Source organism: Microtus pennsylvanicus, chromosome 7 (genome assembly GCF_037038515.1).
Source record: "Microtus pennsylvanicus isolate mMicPen1 chromosome 7, mMicPen1.hap1, whole genome shotgun sequence".
Classification (NCBI taxonomy): Eukaryota; Metazoa; Chordata; class Mammalia; order Rodentia; family Cricetidae; genus Microtus; species Microtus pennsylvanicus.
The window spans coordinates 112,542,904-112,559,685 of NC_134585.1; the positions used below are offsets into that span (position 1 = coordinate 112,542,904).

Consider the following 16,782-nt stretch of genomic DNA (forward strand, 5'->3'; position numbering starts at 1 on the left):
AGCAGGTGTGGCTTGCTTGTTCCAGAAGTTTGTCCATGAAAGGAAGTCAGTGCACAAGGGAGTGAGAGGGACAAGTCCCCCCTGCTGCCTGGCTATTGCCCTGGGCCTCAGAGGTCAGGGCATCCGATAGGTCTGTGTGTGCCTCCCAAGTCCCTGCATAGGACTGTGTGTGCCTCCCAAGTCCCTGTATAGAATTTATCAGCTCTAACACAGGGGGAGAAGCTGGAATTTCCTTCCTGGATGGAGGCAAGATGGGAAAGAGGGGAAGGGTAAGAACTCTGGAGAGGGCCACTTGAAAGAGGCGGCTTCTGCAAACTCAAGAATCTGCAAGCATCAAAACCAAGAAGCCTGAGGAGAATTCTGCAGACCTCTGCTCAAAGACGCTGTCCCTCAGGCCAGCCACTAACAGTACCCTGGCTGCACTGCTGTTCTTTCTAAGCGATCCAGGAGCCAGAGAGCTCTGCTCTCCCTGTCCTTCCCCAATGCCATCTGGCAACATGTCAAACTACTCAAAACTGTGTCCCCTGAAACCCGAGAGCCCACGTTTATCTCCGGTATCTCCTGTCGCTTTTGGCCACTCTCAAGCAAGTCCTGGGCTATGTATAGCCTGGCAATTGGCACACATTATGTCAACCAAGGAGGCTGCTGGGGATGAGGACAGCTATTTATGAGAATCAAGCATTTACTGAAGCCTTTTGAGGCCGGCGGTGGGTAGCCCTTGAAAGTGCTAAGGGGGGAGGGAGGCTTCTTATTTTCTTGGCACTTTGGGGACCTATCACCCCACCCAGTGCCAAAGCAGCGACCCAAAGGCTGATGCTGTGTGTTTGCTGCATCCCTCCAGGCTAAACGTCTATAAAACAACCACAATAAAGCACCAATTAGGGAAACGGTGTAATGGCTCAGTGGGAAAGCCCCTTGCCGCTGAACTTGACAACCTGGATTTGGTCTCTAGTACCCACGTGGTAGAAGGGTACAACCGACTTCACAAAGTTGTCCCCTGACCTCTATACATGCCATGGCATGAACACACACACACATACACACATTCACACACACACATTCACACACACACACATGCACACACACACAATTAATTAGATTAAAATGTTAAAAAAAAAGATAGTACTGAGTGGGTATTCACTATGCCAACCACAGCACTAATTGCCTCATGCGAATTTTCTTATGGAATCTTCATGAGGGGCTTCCAAGGAAGAGCTCTACGGATGAGAAAATGGAGGAACAAGAGGCTAACTAACTTGTCTGCAACCACAGTTTATAAACAACCCCACTGAGAGTCCAGCCCGGACACTGCTCCAGAATGGGAGCGCTCCTCCACCGCAACCCACTTCTGCAGAGGGAACCAGAGGGACCTGAGCCCACGCCCTGGCTCTGCTGATGACCAGCTGTGAGCTGAGCAAGTTATAGCTTCCTTGATCGTCAAGTTTCTATTCAAAAAAGAAGCGAGAGCCAATTGTTACCAGCACGACCTATATGCAAGCACTTAGTGGAGGTGTATTCCCCGTAAAAGCCGCTGTGGGGCAAACCCTATTCTAAACCTTGTCCTGACCACAAGCACACATGGGTATCTCCTGCAGGGGAAACTGGTGCTCACACAGTCCTGCAAGTCCACCCAGTGCTTTTCACTCAGCACGTCTGAGATGGAACCCCAGAGTGGATTTTTCTGCTCTGATCCCATGCCTCTAGCCCTAGGCCCACATACAGTGAGAACCTTTGCTCCACACAGCTTCTGACACGTGAGCACCGTCTCTCACTGCACAGCTTTGGGTGATATCCAGTATGACAGAATGAGGGAGGCTGTCCCTGGAGGTCAGGGCTTTCGTTTATCCATCTTACACTAACAAGAGCATTTCAGGGAATAAAAAACAAATGGGTTTAATTCCCAGTAACACACACACACACACACACACACACACACACACACAGAGAGAGAGAGAGAGAGAGAGAGAGAGAGAGAGAGAGAGAGAGAGAGAGAGAGAGAGCGCTCTAACAACAAAATTAATCCTAAGGCAATATTTGGGTCTGGAAGCACAGTGATAGAACATTTGCCTTGCGTGAGCAGAGCTCTGGTTCAATCACCAGCACCATATAAATAAATAAACTGATTAATTAATTATTTATTAACATGGGGGTAGGCCATGCCCTTTCCTAATGTTCTTAGCAGAGTTCTGTTCTCAAGAGCTGTGGAGATGCAATCTGGCAGGAGACTCCCTGAAGCCCTCCCCCAACACACGCACTGAGAAGAACCCCACACACGGTGCCCAGACCTTTGGGGAGTCAGAAAGAGAAGGCTGCCCTCTACATTCACTTTCTTTTGGTTAGTATCGTCTTTTATTAGAAAGGAAAGGAGGGAGTGCCCTGCCCACGGAGAGACCTCCCGTTTGTCAACGAAGGGCTTAGACTTCTCTGTCCTTTGGTGCACACTGAAAAGCAGAAGCCTGATTCTCCTTGGCTGAACTTTATGAAATAACTGAGCCAGGCTGGATCTGAGAATTCAGGGAGGCTGGGGTGGATTGGGCTGCATCGTAAGTGCAAGGTCCCCCCAAACAAAACAACAACAAATTCTGACAAGAAATATTCCAATCACATCTACTAATGACAGCAGAGGCTATGGAAAGCTAGCTTGTGTGGCGAGGGGCATGTTTTATGGGATGTTACATAGCAGTGAGTTCAAAAGCAGTCTGTAACTGTGCACCAAATATGTGTGGGTCACTTTTACAAGTGTCTTGTGTCTGTTTTACAATTATAAGATTGTCTGGGAAGAAAATACATATTGTGGCCATTGGAATATTTTACAAAACAAGCATTCAGACTTGGAAAATCCCACTCTGTCAGCAACCACACGGCTAGCACACAGACTCAAACTCATTTGCTTCATAGGTAAATTGGGGGGGGTCAGCTAATAGCTTGATATCCTGACCTAGGATGCTTGTGGGGAAGGGGTGAGACAGAGCCAGGGGAGGGCCAGTCCAGCACACAGCAGATGATGGGGAGGAGAGGGTGCTTGGCTTGGGTACCCAGCAGCAGGAGGGAGCTCCTGGAACCAGGCACCCTGAACACTCCGATGCCTTGGCAGCCCACAGCATCGCAAGATGGCGTGCTGGATCTCTTCCTGAGAGGCTGTCCAAGCAGAAACAGCTTGGGTGGATAATTCTGGCCTGCTGCACGTAGCTTAGACTCTGCAGAACCTTCTGAGACATCTTCAAACAGCCTGACGCTGCGGGATGAACTAGCTTTCTAGGGCGAACAAGTCACATTAGGTGTAGACAGAGACTGCAGCTCACACGACACGCCCCACCCCAACTTGCAAAGCGCAAGTTACCAGAGAGCCGGGCTGGCGAGGAATAAAAAGCCTTTCAGTTTCTCCAGCAGATTCCACGTCCTCTTTCTTTTACTGCTTTATCATGTAAGAGTCCTTACTGTATCTCCATGGTGCTGGCTTTCACGGTAGCTCATTTAAAAATGGGTGCCCGTGAGAGGCTATCAAACCCCGATGATACAAGATGGTGGGGAGAAGCTTCGAGATGAACTGTGGTTCTGATGTACGGGGTAGGACTATTTTTATTATTGTACGTGCTCAATGTGTCCGGGGCTCATGTGCTGTGTGGTTCGTGTGTCACACAGAGGGCTCCAGGGATCAAACTCGGATTATTCGGCTTACTAGATAAGCGCCCTTACCCACTGAGTCATCTTACCAGCCCCTCCATTTGCGAAATCTTCACGTCTTCATTAATTCTGTACAGGGAAGGCTTAACTACAGTCAACTGAACACCCCCTCCTCCCCACTAGCTTCTTGTTGCTTTACTCATCCCAGATCACCTGCACTGTATAAAGTGCCCAGCAAAGGCCCATTCTCCAGTTTCGGGGCGCCAGAGCGTCACATGAGCTGGGAGTGTGGGGAGGGGGGAGGATGCTTCTCCTGGAACAGCACGGGCCCTGTGTGAGGACTCTCAAAGCCAAACCAAAATAAGCCTGACCTCATCTGGTTTTTCTCAGAGTGGAGCAGGTGTGAGACTGAAGAGGGCCGTCTTTGGGTGGGGAGCAGTTGGACAACATCCCCGAGTCCTGCGTGCGCTGCTATTCTCTGCCCAGTATTCCCACATCATCCCATCTGCAGATTCACTCGACTCCAGCAGCTTCATTCTGCCTTGGGGTTTGGAAGAGCAGCCACTGGGACGTGTGCCAGTGCTAAATGGGCTCGGAATGCAGGGTCGGCCTGAAAAAGCTTGGGGCTTCTTTCTGTCCATGTGCACAGATACACGTGGGACTGAGAATCCCAAGGTTTGGGAAAACAAACAAATAAACCAACAAGAGCATATTTTACCCATATTTCAGTGGGAAGAAGCAAAGGAGAACACGCAGATTTTAGGATCACACAAATTCAACCTCTTTTCTGTCCTGTACTTAAAAAGCAAAGCAAACAAACACACAGAAAAACTTGATCTGGAGAGAAGGCTCAGGCTGCAAAGATCCTGGCCACCAAACCTGTTTAATGACCTGAGTTTGAGCCCCATGACACACGTGGTGGAAGGAAAACCCATCTTCAAAAAGTTGCTCTCCGGCCTGTGTATTACTGGCGCACATGCCTTCCACTTCACCAAATTACGTAATTCGAAAAAGAAATCAAGCAAAAGTGTTTTTCCAGTATAGACAATGTGTGTACAAATCCCATCCTTTCCTTTCCCATCTCTTTCTCTTTCCACCTATCCGTTCATTCTTTCATCGTCATTTACCCATTAAAGTCTAGCGAGGTGCTAATCTTCTGCCCATTTAAACACAGTAACCGCTTAGGAGCCACATAGAGCCCAGCTGTAGAATTCAGCGTGGCTAGGTGTGGGTGAAAATCCCGAGTATCAAGACACATGCTTTCATCACTTGGTACTGCCTACAAACCAGAAACTCTCCTGGTCAGTTGTACACTGGAAGGAGCATGCTGCCTGAACCGAATAGGTATGGGTTCAAATCCTGCTTCGTGCTGAATTGTCACTTCCTAACTTTGTGATTTGGACAATTTTTCCTCAACTCTCTGACTTCCTTCTCTGCGATGTGGGAATATCAGAATTATATAAACTATCATATGCAAGGTTTCTGCAGCGGGCCTGGCTCACAGTACATTCAGTAATACCTACTGTTTCCCTTCTCCTCCTTTCCTTCGATATTTGTTCAAAAAAATATTACACTGTACCCAAGTGTCAGACCCTGTCCTGATTCTGAGACCTGTGAGTAGGACAAAGTCCTGAACCATGTAGATTTCACATTCTATAGAAAGTGTCACACAACATGCAAGATGTTACCCAAGTGCTAAGGAAAAAAGAAGAAGGGTAGAGGAAAAGCGGCCTTGGAGAATATATATATATATATATATATATATATATATATATATATATATATATCTCCTTCTATCCTTCTATATATATGTGTGTGTGTGACATCTTTGATAAGGTGACTCTGTTGGTTTGAAAAAGAATGACCCCCTTAGGCTCATATATTTGAGTGCTTGGCCATCGAGGGTGGCACTGCTTGAGAGATTAGGAGGAAGTGTGTCACCGGGGGTGGGCTCTAAGGTATCAAATGCTCAAGCCTGGCCCAGGGTTCTCTGTTCCTGCTGTCTGCAGATGCAGATGTAAAACTGTCAGCGCCTTCCCCATCATCATGCCTGCTTTCATGCTGCCAGGCTCCCTGCTGTGATGATACTGGACGGAACCTCTACAGCTGTAAACAAGCCTCAATCCGACACGTTTTACACGGGTTGCTATGGTTATGGCGTCCCTTCACAGCAACAGAGCATTGACTCAGACGGTGACACTTAAACACAGACCTAAAGGAAATTGACTTTTATCATTTGCGAAAGAGGAGCATGGCAGACATCGGAGGCCGTGCCATCTGTCTTTGCAAGTGAGATGACTGTTTGATGCACAGATGAAAGAATAACCTAGTGTCACATTGCAGAACATTCTCCCATCTTCTCTGAATCACCTTCCCATGATTCCCTTTGGCTATCATGGCCTCTGCATACCCTGCGTCCATGTGCCCTCACTGTCCTTGATGTTGCATCTCTTAGGAAAGGAATAACAAGGCACAGCAGCCAAACAGATATGTGTCTTCTCTTCTCAGCTAAGTCCTGAGTCCTCCCTAAGTGTACTTTGTAGGTAACCTTCTGATTTGGTCTCAGAAATCCAATTCAATGGAAAACATTTCAAAGGGGCAACACTCCTTAGATGCCGGTATTATTCTCTTTCAGGAAAACCTTTCCAGCCATGAGGTATGAGGGTCAACATGAGATAGCTGGGAGACCTGGCTGAGTACCACAGCAGTCTTGAATTACTGAACCTCAAGACCCAGCTTAACCTTGAAATCAGAGGTATACCAGTAGGCCAGCATCATTCAAAGGAGTCCAGAAAGCAAAGGTCAAACAGATGCAACATGATGTTTGGCCAAATAGATAATTTCTTCAGTCCAATAGAATCACCCAGTGCTTTGAGAATCATAGTATGCCTATTAATCACCTGGGGATCCCATTTCAATGTACATTCTGATTCTAGGATGGGCCCCAAAAGCCTCCGTTTCCAACATACTCTTGGACAATGCAATGTTGTATGACTCAAAACCAAATGCAATTCTCTCTCTCTCTCTCTCTCTCTCTCTCTCTCTCTCTCTCACACACACACACACACACACAGATGAATAAAGATAATAAACCCTTAAACTTGAAAATAATGTTTAAAAGAAGAAGGTACTTTGTCCAGAGTGAGAAAATTTTCACATAAAAAAGTAAATTCAGAAAGCTGCCAAGATGGCTCAACGTGTTTTAAAGGCATTTGCCACCAAGTAAAGAAACAAGGCCAGAATGTAGCTTCTGGCTTCTTCTCGCATACCACAGTGTATACACACACAAGTAAATAAATACTTATAAAAAATGGTAGTGTCTTAATGTCCTCTTTGACCAATCCTAATTAAAGCAGAATCTTGGACATGAAATGTGGTCATTTTTATTTTTTAAGTTCTTTAGGTGTTAGCTGAGAACTACTGAAATAGGCTAACATGTTGGAAAATTCCAGAGAGAGTTGAAAGCTCCCCTTTGGACAAGAATAGTTGTACTCCACAGAGGTTAATTCCTTTCTCTGCAACTGACATAGCAGAACAGGCATCAACTCCTGCACAGGTTTTTTTTTAATAATACACAGAATACTCATTTGCTTGCATTTGGTTCTTTTAATCCAATGAGTTCAAAGCTAAATGGTTGGTCTTACAGATGTCATGTGAGTAGGTGAATCTTTGGGGCTTGCTCCTGATCAAGTAAAGAGTAAAACCCCATGAGTTCAAGCCCTCTGGCTTCCAATTGTCTGCTTTTCCCAAGCTTCCTTATTTGCATGCAAGGATGGGCATATAAGAATGACCGTGTTTTTAGAGTACATAACTGTGTCTTGGCTACTTTTCTATTGCTGTGACAAAATGACCAAGGCAACAAAAGAAAGCATTTAATTTGAAGCTCATGGCTCCAGAGGATCACAGTCCATGACCATGATGATGGGGAACATGACAGCAGGCAGGCAAGGTGAGGTAACTGAGAGTTTGCATACTGTGGCAACAACCATGAAACAGAGATAGACAACTGGAATTACACAAGCTTTTAAAACCTCAAAGCCCACCCCCAACAACACACTTCCCCCCCAAAACGTCACACTTCCAAATCCTTCCCAAACAGTTCCACCAACTTGGAACCAAACATTCAAATATATGAGACATGCACAGGGCTGGGGGGGGGAGGGGAATGTTTTGATTCAAACCTCCACAACCTGTGAGACCTATCAATGATGCTAGGTGCATTGCAGTGCCTGAAGAAGCTGTAGTGACACCAAGCTAGAGATTTTCCATCAACATACAGATCAAATGGGGACTTAGATTCATTCCTTTGAGGGAACTCAACTGTGAGGGATACTGAAGACTGAGAAATGGCCTAGGAGATGCATCTAAGAGCTTTGGAACCTCATTGGGTCCTCTACATATATGTTATGGTTATTAAACTTGGGTTTTTGTGGGACTCCTGACAATGGGAGTGAGAGTGTCTCTGACTCTCTTGTTTGCTCTTGAGACCCTTTTCCTCCTGCTGGGTTGCCTCATCTGGCCTTGATATGAGGGTTTGGGCCTAGTCTTATCGCATCTTGTTATACCATGCTCAGTTGATATCCCTGGGAGGCCCATTCTTTTCTGAAAGTAAGTGGAGGGGCAGTGGATCTGGGGAAGATGAGAGGTAGTGGTGGGAACTGGGAGAAATAGAAGGGGAGGAACTGTGTTCAGGATGAATTGTATGAAAGAAGAATAAGTAAAAAGAAAAAAAAGACCTGCAGAAGCCTGGGATCCACATCCATCCCATCCTGGTATTGCCCATGAATCATGGAACTAGCTTCCCCTTTCCCCACAGAGTCTCATGGGAAATTGTGCTATAATTGCCACATTAAACAATAGTAGACAGTAGCCTGTGTTGCAGTACTAGAGAATCAGCCATCACCATGGTTTTGCTTGCTCTAAAATAGGCTACTTCTAAAAATTATAGGTAGTATACCATTTAATGTCCCTTTACTGTCATGAGAGACACCATGCAGATACTACAATAATGGCAAACACAGTTTCTCAAAGGGTGATGTCTTTTTTAAATTGTTTTTATTGAGCTATAGATTTTTTCTCCGCTCCCCTCTTTTCTTCTCCCCTATTTTCTGCCCTCTTCCATGGTCCGCAGCCTCCCAATTTACTCAGAAGATCTTGTCTTTTGTCTTTTTCTACTTCCCATGTAGTTTAGATCCATGTATGTCTCTCTTAGGGTCCTCATTGTTGTCTAGGTTCTCTGGGATTGTGATTTGCAGGCTGATTTTTCTTTGCCTTATGTCTAAAAATCACTTATGAGTGAGTACATATGATATTTGTCTTTTTGGGTCTGGGTTACCTCACTCAATATGATGTTTCTTAGATCCATCCATTTGCCCGCAAATCTCAAGATGTCGTTATTTTTTTCTGCTTTGGAGTACTCCTTTGTGTAAATGTACCACATTTTCCCTATTCATTCTTTGGTTGAAGGCATTTAGGCTGTTTCCAGGTTCTGGCTATGACAAACAATGCTGCTATGAACATAGTTGAACACATATCCTTGTGGTATGATTGAGCATCCTTTGGGTATATACCTAAAAGTGGTATTGTTGGGTCTTGAGGTAGGTTGTTTCCTAATTTTCTGAGAAATCACCATACTGATATCCAAAGGAGCTGTACCAGTTTGCACTCCCACTGGCAATGTGGAGGAGTGTCCCCTTTGCACCACATTCTCTCCAGCATAAGTTGTCATCAGTGTTTTTGATCTTGGCCATTCTTACAGGTGTAAGATGGGATCTCAGAGTTGTTTTTATTTGCATTTCTCTGAGGGATAAGGATGTTGAGCATTTCTCAAAGGGTGATTTCTTAAGCAGGAAGCACAAGTGTGTTCTCAGAAGGGATGCTGAAGAGCAGCCCAAACCTTAGACCCCAGGAATGGTCTATCAGGAAGCTACCAAAGCAAATGGTCAACCCAATGCTCAACTACTTAAATGATGAGGCCTTTGTGCCAAAACCTTAGGTTGCTTGCCAGTCCAAAGGACCCAGTTCACCCAAAACAAATGGACCAGTCCTGACTGTTCATGATGAGAAAACATTGGTCCTTCATCACCCGCCCACCCCCCATTCATTTTGTCACACTAACTATCTGCTGAGAGCAATAAACATTGGCCATATGGATGGAGATGTCTATCCAGGGATCCACAATGCTCATTTTCATGTTCTAAAGCCTCCATTGCCTGTGAAATCCCTGGGCTATCCCACCACTTAACAACTGAATTGTGGGTTGGTCTGTTGTTGCTCCCCACCTTCCATCCCTACCGCACAGGACACAGCACACAAAACTGCAGCTCTCTTGATTTATGTTGACGTCACAGTAGGAAAATGGGGGAAGGGCATAGATAAATCATTATGAAAGAAAAAAATATGTGAATGGAAAATAATGTTATTTTTAAAAAAATCAATGCCATTATGAATTTTCAAACTGGACATGGTGGCATACACCGTCAACTCCAGCACTCACAAGGTAGAGATAGGCATACTACTGTTAATTTGGGGCCAGCCTGGTCTACATAGAGAGTTCTAGGGCACTCAGAGCTATAAACTGAGACCCTATCTCAAAAGAAAAAACAAAAACAAAAAAAATGTTCATTAAAACTTTGAAAATCTAAACAAATTAATTTTTAAAAATACTTTTAAAATTGTGCTAGGCTCTAAAAAATAGGAAAATGACTTTTTGAAATGTGTATCGCTATGCCACAGAACACTGAGCTGGTGCTGACATTATGCTTATGAATATGGAACTGTTTAGTGGCATAGAATAAGGGAGGAAACTGTAAATCTGTAACTCTGGCTGAAAATGCATGTTTAGACATAGGAAAAAAAGCTGAAAACATGTCAGAATACCAACCATGCTTGCTTGGCCATGATGGGTTTTATGACATCCTTCATCTACCTCTTTCTTTTTTATAATTTGAATTTCTAAGGAAGCTGTGCTACATGGTTAATGAAGGGACCCGGCGGGGAAATGAGCCTACCATGAAGGACATGTAACCATTCTCGCGGGAGAGAAGATGCTCCAAGAGAACCTGTAGCTCCTCCCTTTGGCTGTCAGACAGTTGAAACAATGAGCCCCAAGAAACTGGGATTTCCCCAAGGGTCTCAGGCTGGCGAAGGGAAAACATTGAAGTCTGCTGTCAGTCAGGGGAGGCTCCTCTGTCCCAGGAGAAGATCTCCCACAGTTCTGACAACCACAGGCAGGACAGGCTGGGGCTCAGACAATGATGACAGGTAGGGACACACCCTGACCTGGACTGCTCAGCTAGGAACACCTCTTGCCTTTTATTTAAACCTAAACCTCGTGTCAGGACCCCAAACATGGACTTCAGGGACACTGAATTACTCTTTTCAAAGTGGACAGAATAAATAAATGTCCCTTTCCTCTCTTCATTATTGCTTGTCTCTTTTATTGGACTCGTGAGAATAGGTGGTTGAGCCTAGGTTGTTACAGCTTTCAGGGTCAAGGCTCTGACCACAACAACCCCAGGAAGAGCCACATCTATGAAATGAGGTGTTCAGAAGAATTCGGAAGATTACTGGGGTTCTTTCAAGCTCTGGCATTTCATCCACCCAACAAACATGTATAGACACCCATGTATCACCAGGTGTGCACCGGCCCGAGGGAGCCCTGGGAGTTAGACTCAGAACGGAAAGGAAAATTCAAGCTCCAGGCCCCTGGCTGCATTTACTTGCCCTTTTCCTATGAACTATCCAATGACCACATTGCCTCTTATCCTATCAAAACTTCACTCTCTCCACAAGGTTCAGACTCTGCGAAGGGGAGGGGGCGGGGTGCTGCTGCTAATGCCTTTGAGGGATTTCCCAAGGAGGAATAGAAACCTTATTCTAAGGCAGTCATGCCCATGGACAGTCTTTAGGGGAGAACTCAGAGCAGATATTTAAGAGCCCTCAGATGCTTCCTCTCTCTCTCTGCCCCTTCCTCCCTTTTTGTTTTGCCTGGGAAATTCTCACTCACTTCCTGGACCAGTCCTGCCCTGTCATACTTCCCATGTACCCACACAAAGGCAGCAGGGTATTTTTCTTTTTCTGGGCATGTTCAGAAAGCCTTACACAGCAATCCCCTCTTTCCTATAGTCTCCCCTAGGCTAGATAAGAGCCATACCATTGGCAAATACCAGAAATAAATGATTTTCAGTCTAAACTGTATGCCATTCTGAGTACTGGGATGAAATATTACTCTGCTCCATCCTGCCCTTGAAGCGAGAGTCTTTTCTTCATTTAGGGTTCCCATGTCATGTATGCTACCTGCCCATTAGTTACTTCAAAGCCTTCTCAGAAAGTCAGTGCGACTCTTGGTCTTGGTCTGTACAGTGCTTAAAGTCAAGTAACACTTCTTTATATACCAGAGGCCTCAAAGGGCAAGAGGGCTCATGCTGGCACAGGATAGGCTAGAGAGAGGCTGCAAGTTCTTAACAATTAAGGAACAAGGAAATGGGTGTGAACAGTGAAGTGTGGTAGTGAATACACAGCCTTGCTGGAACTGTACTGTGGGTGTGAACAGTGAAGTGTGGTAGGGCACACTCACAGCATTGCTGGAACTGTACTGTGTGTGTGCAAGGGCAGAATGGTAGTGCACACACAGCATTGCTGGAACTGTACTGTGGGTGTGAACAGTGAAGTGTGGTACTGCACACTCACAGCATTGCTGGAACTGTACTATGGGTGTGCACAGGGCAGTTTGGTAGTGCGCGCGCACACAGCATTGCTGGAACTGGACTACATTTTTCTTAGTTGTAGTCATCTTTCCGTGCACCTAACTTCTAAGTTAAACTTTACCATAGGCAAGAAGATACCTATCAGGAAAAACATACTATAAAGACGTCACATATCTGTGACCCCAGCACTCAGGAGGCAAGGCCCATGAATTGCCAAGTGAAAAGGAGAGCCTGGGCCTGCATCAAACACACATTCTAATAGATAGACGCAGGAGCTGTAGCCTGGCCTCTTGCCACTTCTGAGACTTGCCTCCTGGGCTCAGCACTTCTCAGCCTAGGTGTCACTCAGCTGGGACCCTCAGGCCAGGCCTGGGACTGGTAACTCTGTTCTGGGAAGGTGCTTGACAGGATCCTGCACAGGGTAGCCAGCAACATCCTTCACGTCCACCTGATGCCAGGAGGTCGCCATGGGGGCTGTGGGAGCTCAGACTGCCTCACACAAATGAGCTAGTGCCAGTGGGCAACTTGGCCTCTGGGGGTCTCCTCCTGGGTGCAGGCTGGAGAGAGTGCCCGTACTCACTTCACAGGGTGACTGAGGGCTAAGTCAGCTAACACACACAAAGGGCTTTAAGCAGTCCCCCCACCCAGCAAGTGTTCCATAAGCCATCCTCCTTATTGACTCTCCGACACCCCAAGGGTTTCTTTATCTTCACATTTGTATACATGAGAAACTGAAGCTCCGAGAAATAGTTATCAGCCCCGGCTCGCATGCGCAGTAGAGGCAAAGCTAGAACTTACACCCCGAGCTCCTCGCAACCATTCCCATCTTCCCCTTCTTCTAGTTTTCCCTGAGAAACATCAGGCTAGAGCCCATGCTCAGCTTCCCTTTACCAACTTGTAAAGCACCCTCACAGGAAAGGTATCTGGAAAGATGGAACCCCAAGGCCGTCCCTTCTTAGGATTTTCCCCTGGGACCACAGAACCAAGTATACACAAGGGACATACTTGCAGTAACATGTGCAAATGTGCTATTAATTAAAGCAGGTATTTAAAACTGGTCATCACTATGCCCTAGCCATGGAGGAGTTCTTCTGAGTCTGGCTTTAACTAGTCAGGTGTGAGCTTGCCGAATCGACTCTGTGTGACTTCGCTGTTGTAACTGAGAACGACAGTTGTAATGCATCCATTTCACTGGCTAAGCAGCAGGTGCACTCTGGGACTGTTGTTCTTCCAGCCTGTGACATTCCCCAGTTCTACAGAGGGACAGAGCCGCCACCCTCGGCCCAGGGTGGGGACCATGATGGCTGTGGAGATTTGTTAAAGCGCTAGCACTCTCTGCTGATCAGGAGGCTCTTTCAACTCTCAAATGCTTTCTCTGTCTTTAAATGTTATTTTGATATATTTGTGTGCTTTGCTGGATTTTATTATAATCATCTTTTTTTCTGAGACTTTCAATCTCCCTGGTTTTTATGTGGTGAATTTGTTAATCGTATTGTTTGATTAGCCTGAGTATCCCGAAACTACTGCCTGGTTAATTCTCAAGCAGCCCTTTCTGTAGCCGTGTGTGGAGCTGGCTGCGGGGACTAAGAAGGACTCTTGGCAGCGTGGGTATTCTTGAAGTGCCGGTGCCCTTTAGCTGTCCAGGAGGAGAGGCCGAGAGCCTTTCGCTTAGAAATGCCACGTGCCCTGTGCCAGGTGACCAGTAGGTCATGGAATACAGATAAAATAAGAAATGACTTCAGCGGGGGCCCCAAACTCACATCAAGAACTTTCTGAGAAAAGAAAACAAAACTGCCTGTTGATGAATGCGCATCCCAGAAAGGCACACATCCACAGTCTAAAGTCGACCTAGCCGCTCTCCCCCTGGGCAAGGTCAAAGGACCTGGCTTCTCTAGGATCCAGGGCAGAGTGTGGAGAAAAGCATGGGGGACTTGGCACTGAATGAATTCACAAGAAATCCATCAGTTCCCTTAAGCCAAGGGCTAACAACAGCTGGAACATTTTGAAAATGGTCAGGTGGGACACGAGCCCCTGACACATCAGGACGTGTGAAGAAAGACCTTTAACTCAGTTGCCTGGAGCGTGGCCTCTGGGGCCTCCCATCTTGCTGCCCTGCTCTGATTCTGCAAGTCTGCATGAACGAGCCCCTGCTCTTTGTCCTCAGCAATGCTCACCCAGCTCCCTGGATAAAGGGGAGTCAGTGTGCAACCCCTCACTCCCTTCCACCTTAAGAGTCTGTCCACTTCTGCAGAAAGAACAGAACAAAACAAAACGCAAAACAAACCTCTTCATCTACGTGAGACTACTTACTCCACACGAGACCTCCATGCCCTTGTTCCCACATCCCTGTGAAATGCCACACGGGCTCTCGTGCTCACTCAGACAGGTGGCCGCTGGCCCACTCACACTCACCTCCAGGACTATCTCCTTCAGCTGGAACTGCTTCTGTGCCACCTTGTCTGACGACACCGGCTCGTGGTAATAGAGGCACAGCACCTCGTACTTCTTCAACATCTGCTTGAAGCTCTTCTCGGAAAGGCTGACCACTCGGTCCTTCCCATCGTACGTGGGGAAGTTCAGCCCCTCTTCTGCCCTGCTGAAGGACAGCAGATAAACCCCCACCAGGAGCAGGAGAGTTCTCTTCATTGGGGAAAAGTCTTGTTTCTCTCTCCCGAGACTCAAAATCATGGGAGATGGGATGGAAGGCTCCTGGAGGTTTTGCTGAGCCCAGCACAGAGCAAAGAGGCTGATCTCACCTCCTTGGGTCCTGCAGCTATGTAGTCTTGGGCTCGGGACAGACTGTGGAGGCTTAACGCACACATGCGCAAAGAGAAAGAGCCGGGCAGGAGGCTGGGAGGCCAAGCCCTAGATACCTTGCATAGCTCTCCCAGCCTCTGTCTCATTAAGAACTCCATTTTTAGGATGCAGTTGTTTCGGGCTAAAAATAAATCATGCAATGAATAATAATAAAATAAGTCAGATATGACACTGTTGAGGGATTTGTCCATACAGCGTTACAGTGTGTCAGTGGTGGAGGGGCAGCAGGTGGGGGGGGAGAATAAAGATACTGAATGCCAATGAAATAAGGGGGGGCAAAGGCCAAATAAGAGAAGGAAGCTCATGGGGGCGGGTGGGAGGATGAGAAGAGAAAGCAAGAGATGGTGCCACTAAGAACATGGAGAAGTTAGGACATTGAAAATGCAACTTAGAGACGGTGATGCTCAGTTCCAGGGCAATCACGCAGCCCCTTTCCTTGGCTGCACTGTCTCACTGAGGGAGCACACACACACACACACACACACACGCACGCACACACACACACACATGCACACACACGTGCACACACACATGCGCGCGCACACACATGCACACACACGCACGTACACACACATGTGCGTGTACACACACACGCACACACACACATGCACACACACACATGCGCGCACGCGCACACACACACACACACACGCCTTTCTAGGTCCTCTTGGAATCCCAGTCCTGGCAACACCATGCCCACATGTCCTTGCCAGTCAGGGACATAGAAACATGCTTTCCTACTAACCCAGGACACAAAGGACCAGTTCCTTTTCCTTTCCAGGTCCCGTGGCTGGGGGCTGCCAGAGGCAAGAGAACTGGTAATTATTTTAAAGTCACTTCAAAAAAGTTTTCTGGTCTCCGCGGGAACATTCATGTTTTTTTCTGCCAAGGTCCTGCCATTTTCTTTCCCTTTCCTTCTCCCCTCCCTCACCGACCCCTCCACCTCACCCCCTCCACATCTCCACCTTCATTAACTTTTAAGGCATGGCTTTGCCCTGTTCTTCATCAGCAACAGGCTGTTCTGGGAGTTTATCCAAGTTGGGACAGATCAGAGTCGAAATCTCCACTCTGCCTTCTTAGTGGCTGGTAGACTCCAGAGCAACGTGCATCCTCCCCGAGGCTCAGATCCCCGCTGTTTAAAATGGGGAAGACTGCAACCGTAGTGTTTAGAACACAGACGGAAGAGTCTGGCACAAAGTAAGCCCTAGAAAAGCAGCCATTGTACATGATTCCTTCTCACTGGAGTGGGTGGAACGTGGCTTATTACAATAATTTCTCTACTTCTAATACTGTCTGTGAAGCTTATCTGGTCCATTCTCACCATGCGCTCAGCTGGCCACTGTGCAGCTGGCCACTTGAGCTGATTGGGGTTGAGCGCTGGACCATGGAGGGTGGGTCTGGGATTCAGAGCCGTCAAAGACTCCGCATTGCGGAAGTAAGGGCTCTGGGCTGTGTGGCTTCTCGTTCAGCAGTTCCCCTACCTGTACCCCTTAGGTGGCTCTTTCTTCTGGTCAGATAATGGTTCTGTTATGCTCTTCAGAGGGGATAATGGTGCTTAGGAGTCTGGCCAATGTTTATCTTCTTTGCGCTAGAAAGCCAGTCACCGGCACCTTTCCCAGCTGCTGGAAGACAA

The 16,782-nt window shown here is 46.9% G+C and overlaps 1 protein-coding gene across 1 annotated transcript in view; it reads right to left on the reverse strand.

Moving 5' to 3' along the window:
- Window positions 1-15,127, reverse strand: part of Casq2 (calsequestrin 2) — a 59,139-nt gene extending 44,012 nt beyond the window's left edge. Inside the window, exon 1 of the mRNA XM_075981776.1 lies at window positions 14,745-15,127. Within this exon, the coding sequence (XP_075837891.1) occupies window positions 14,745-15,020 (276 nt within the window). The 5' untranslated portion in view covers window positions 15,021-15,127. The remainder of the gene's footprint in view (window positions 1-14,744) is intronic.
- Between the last annotated feature and the right edge of the window lie 1,655 nt (window positions 15,128-16,782).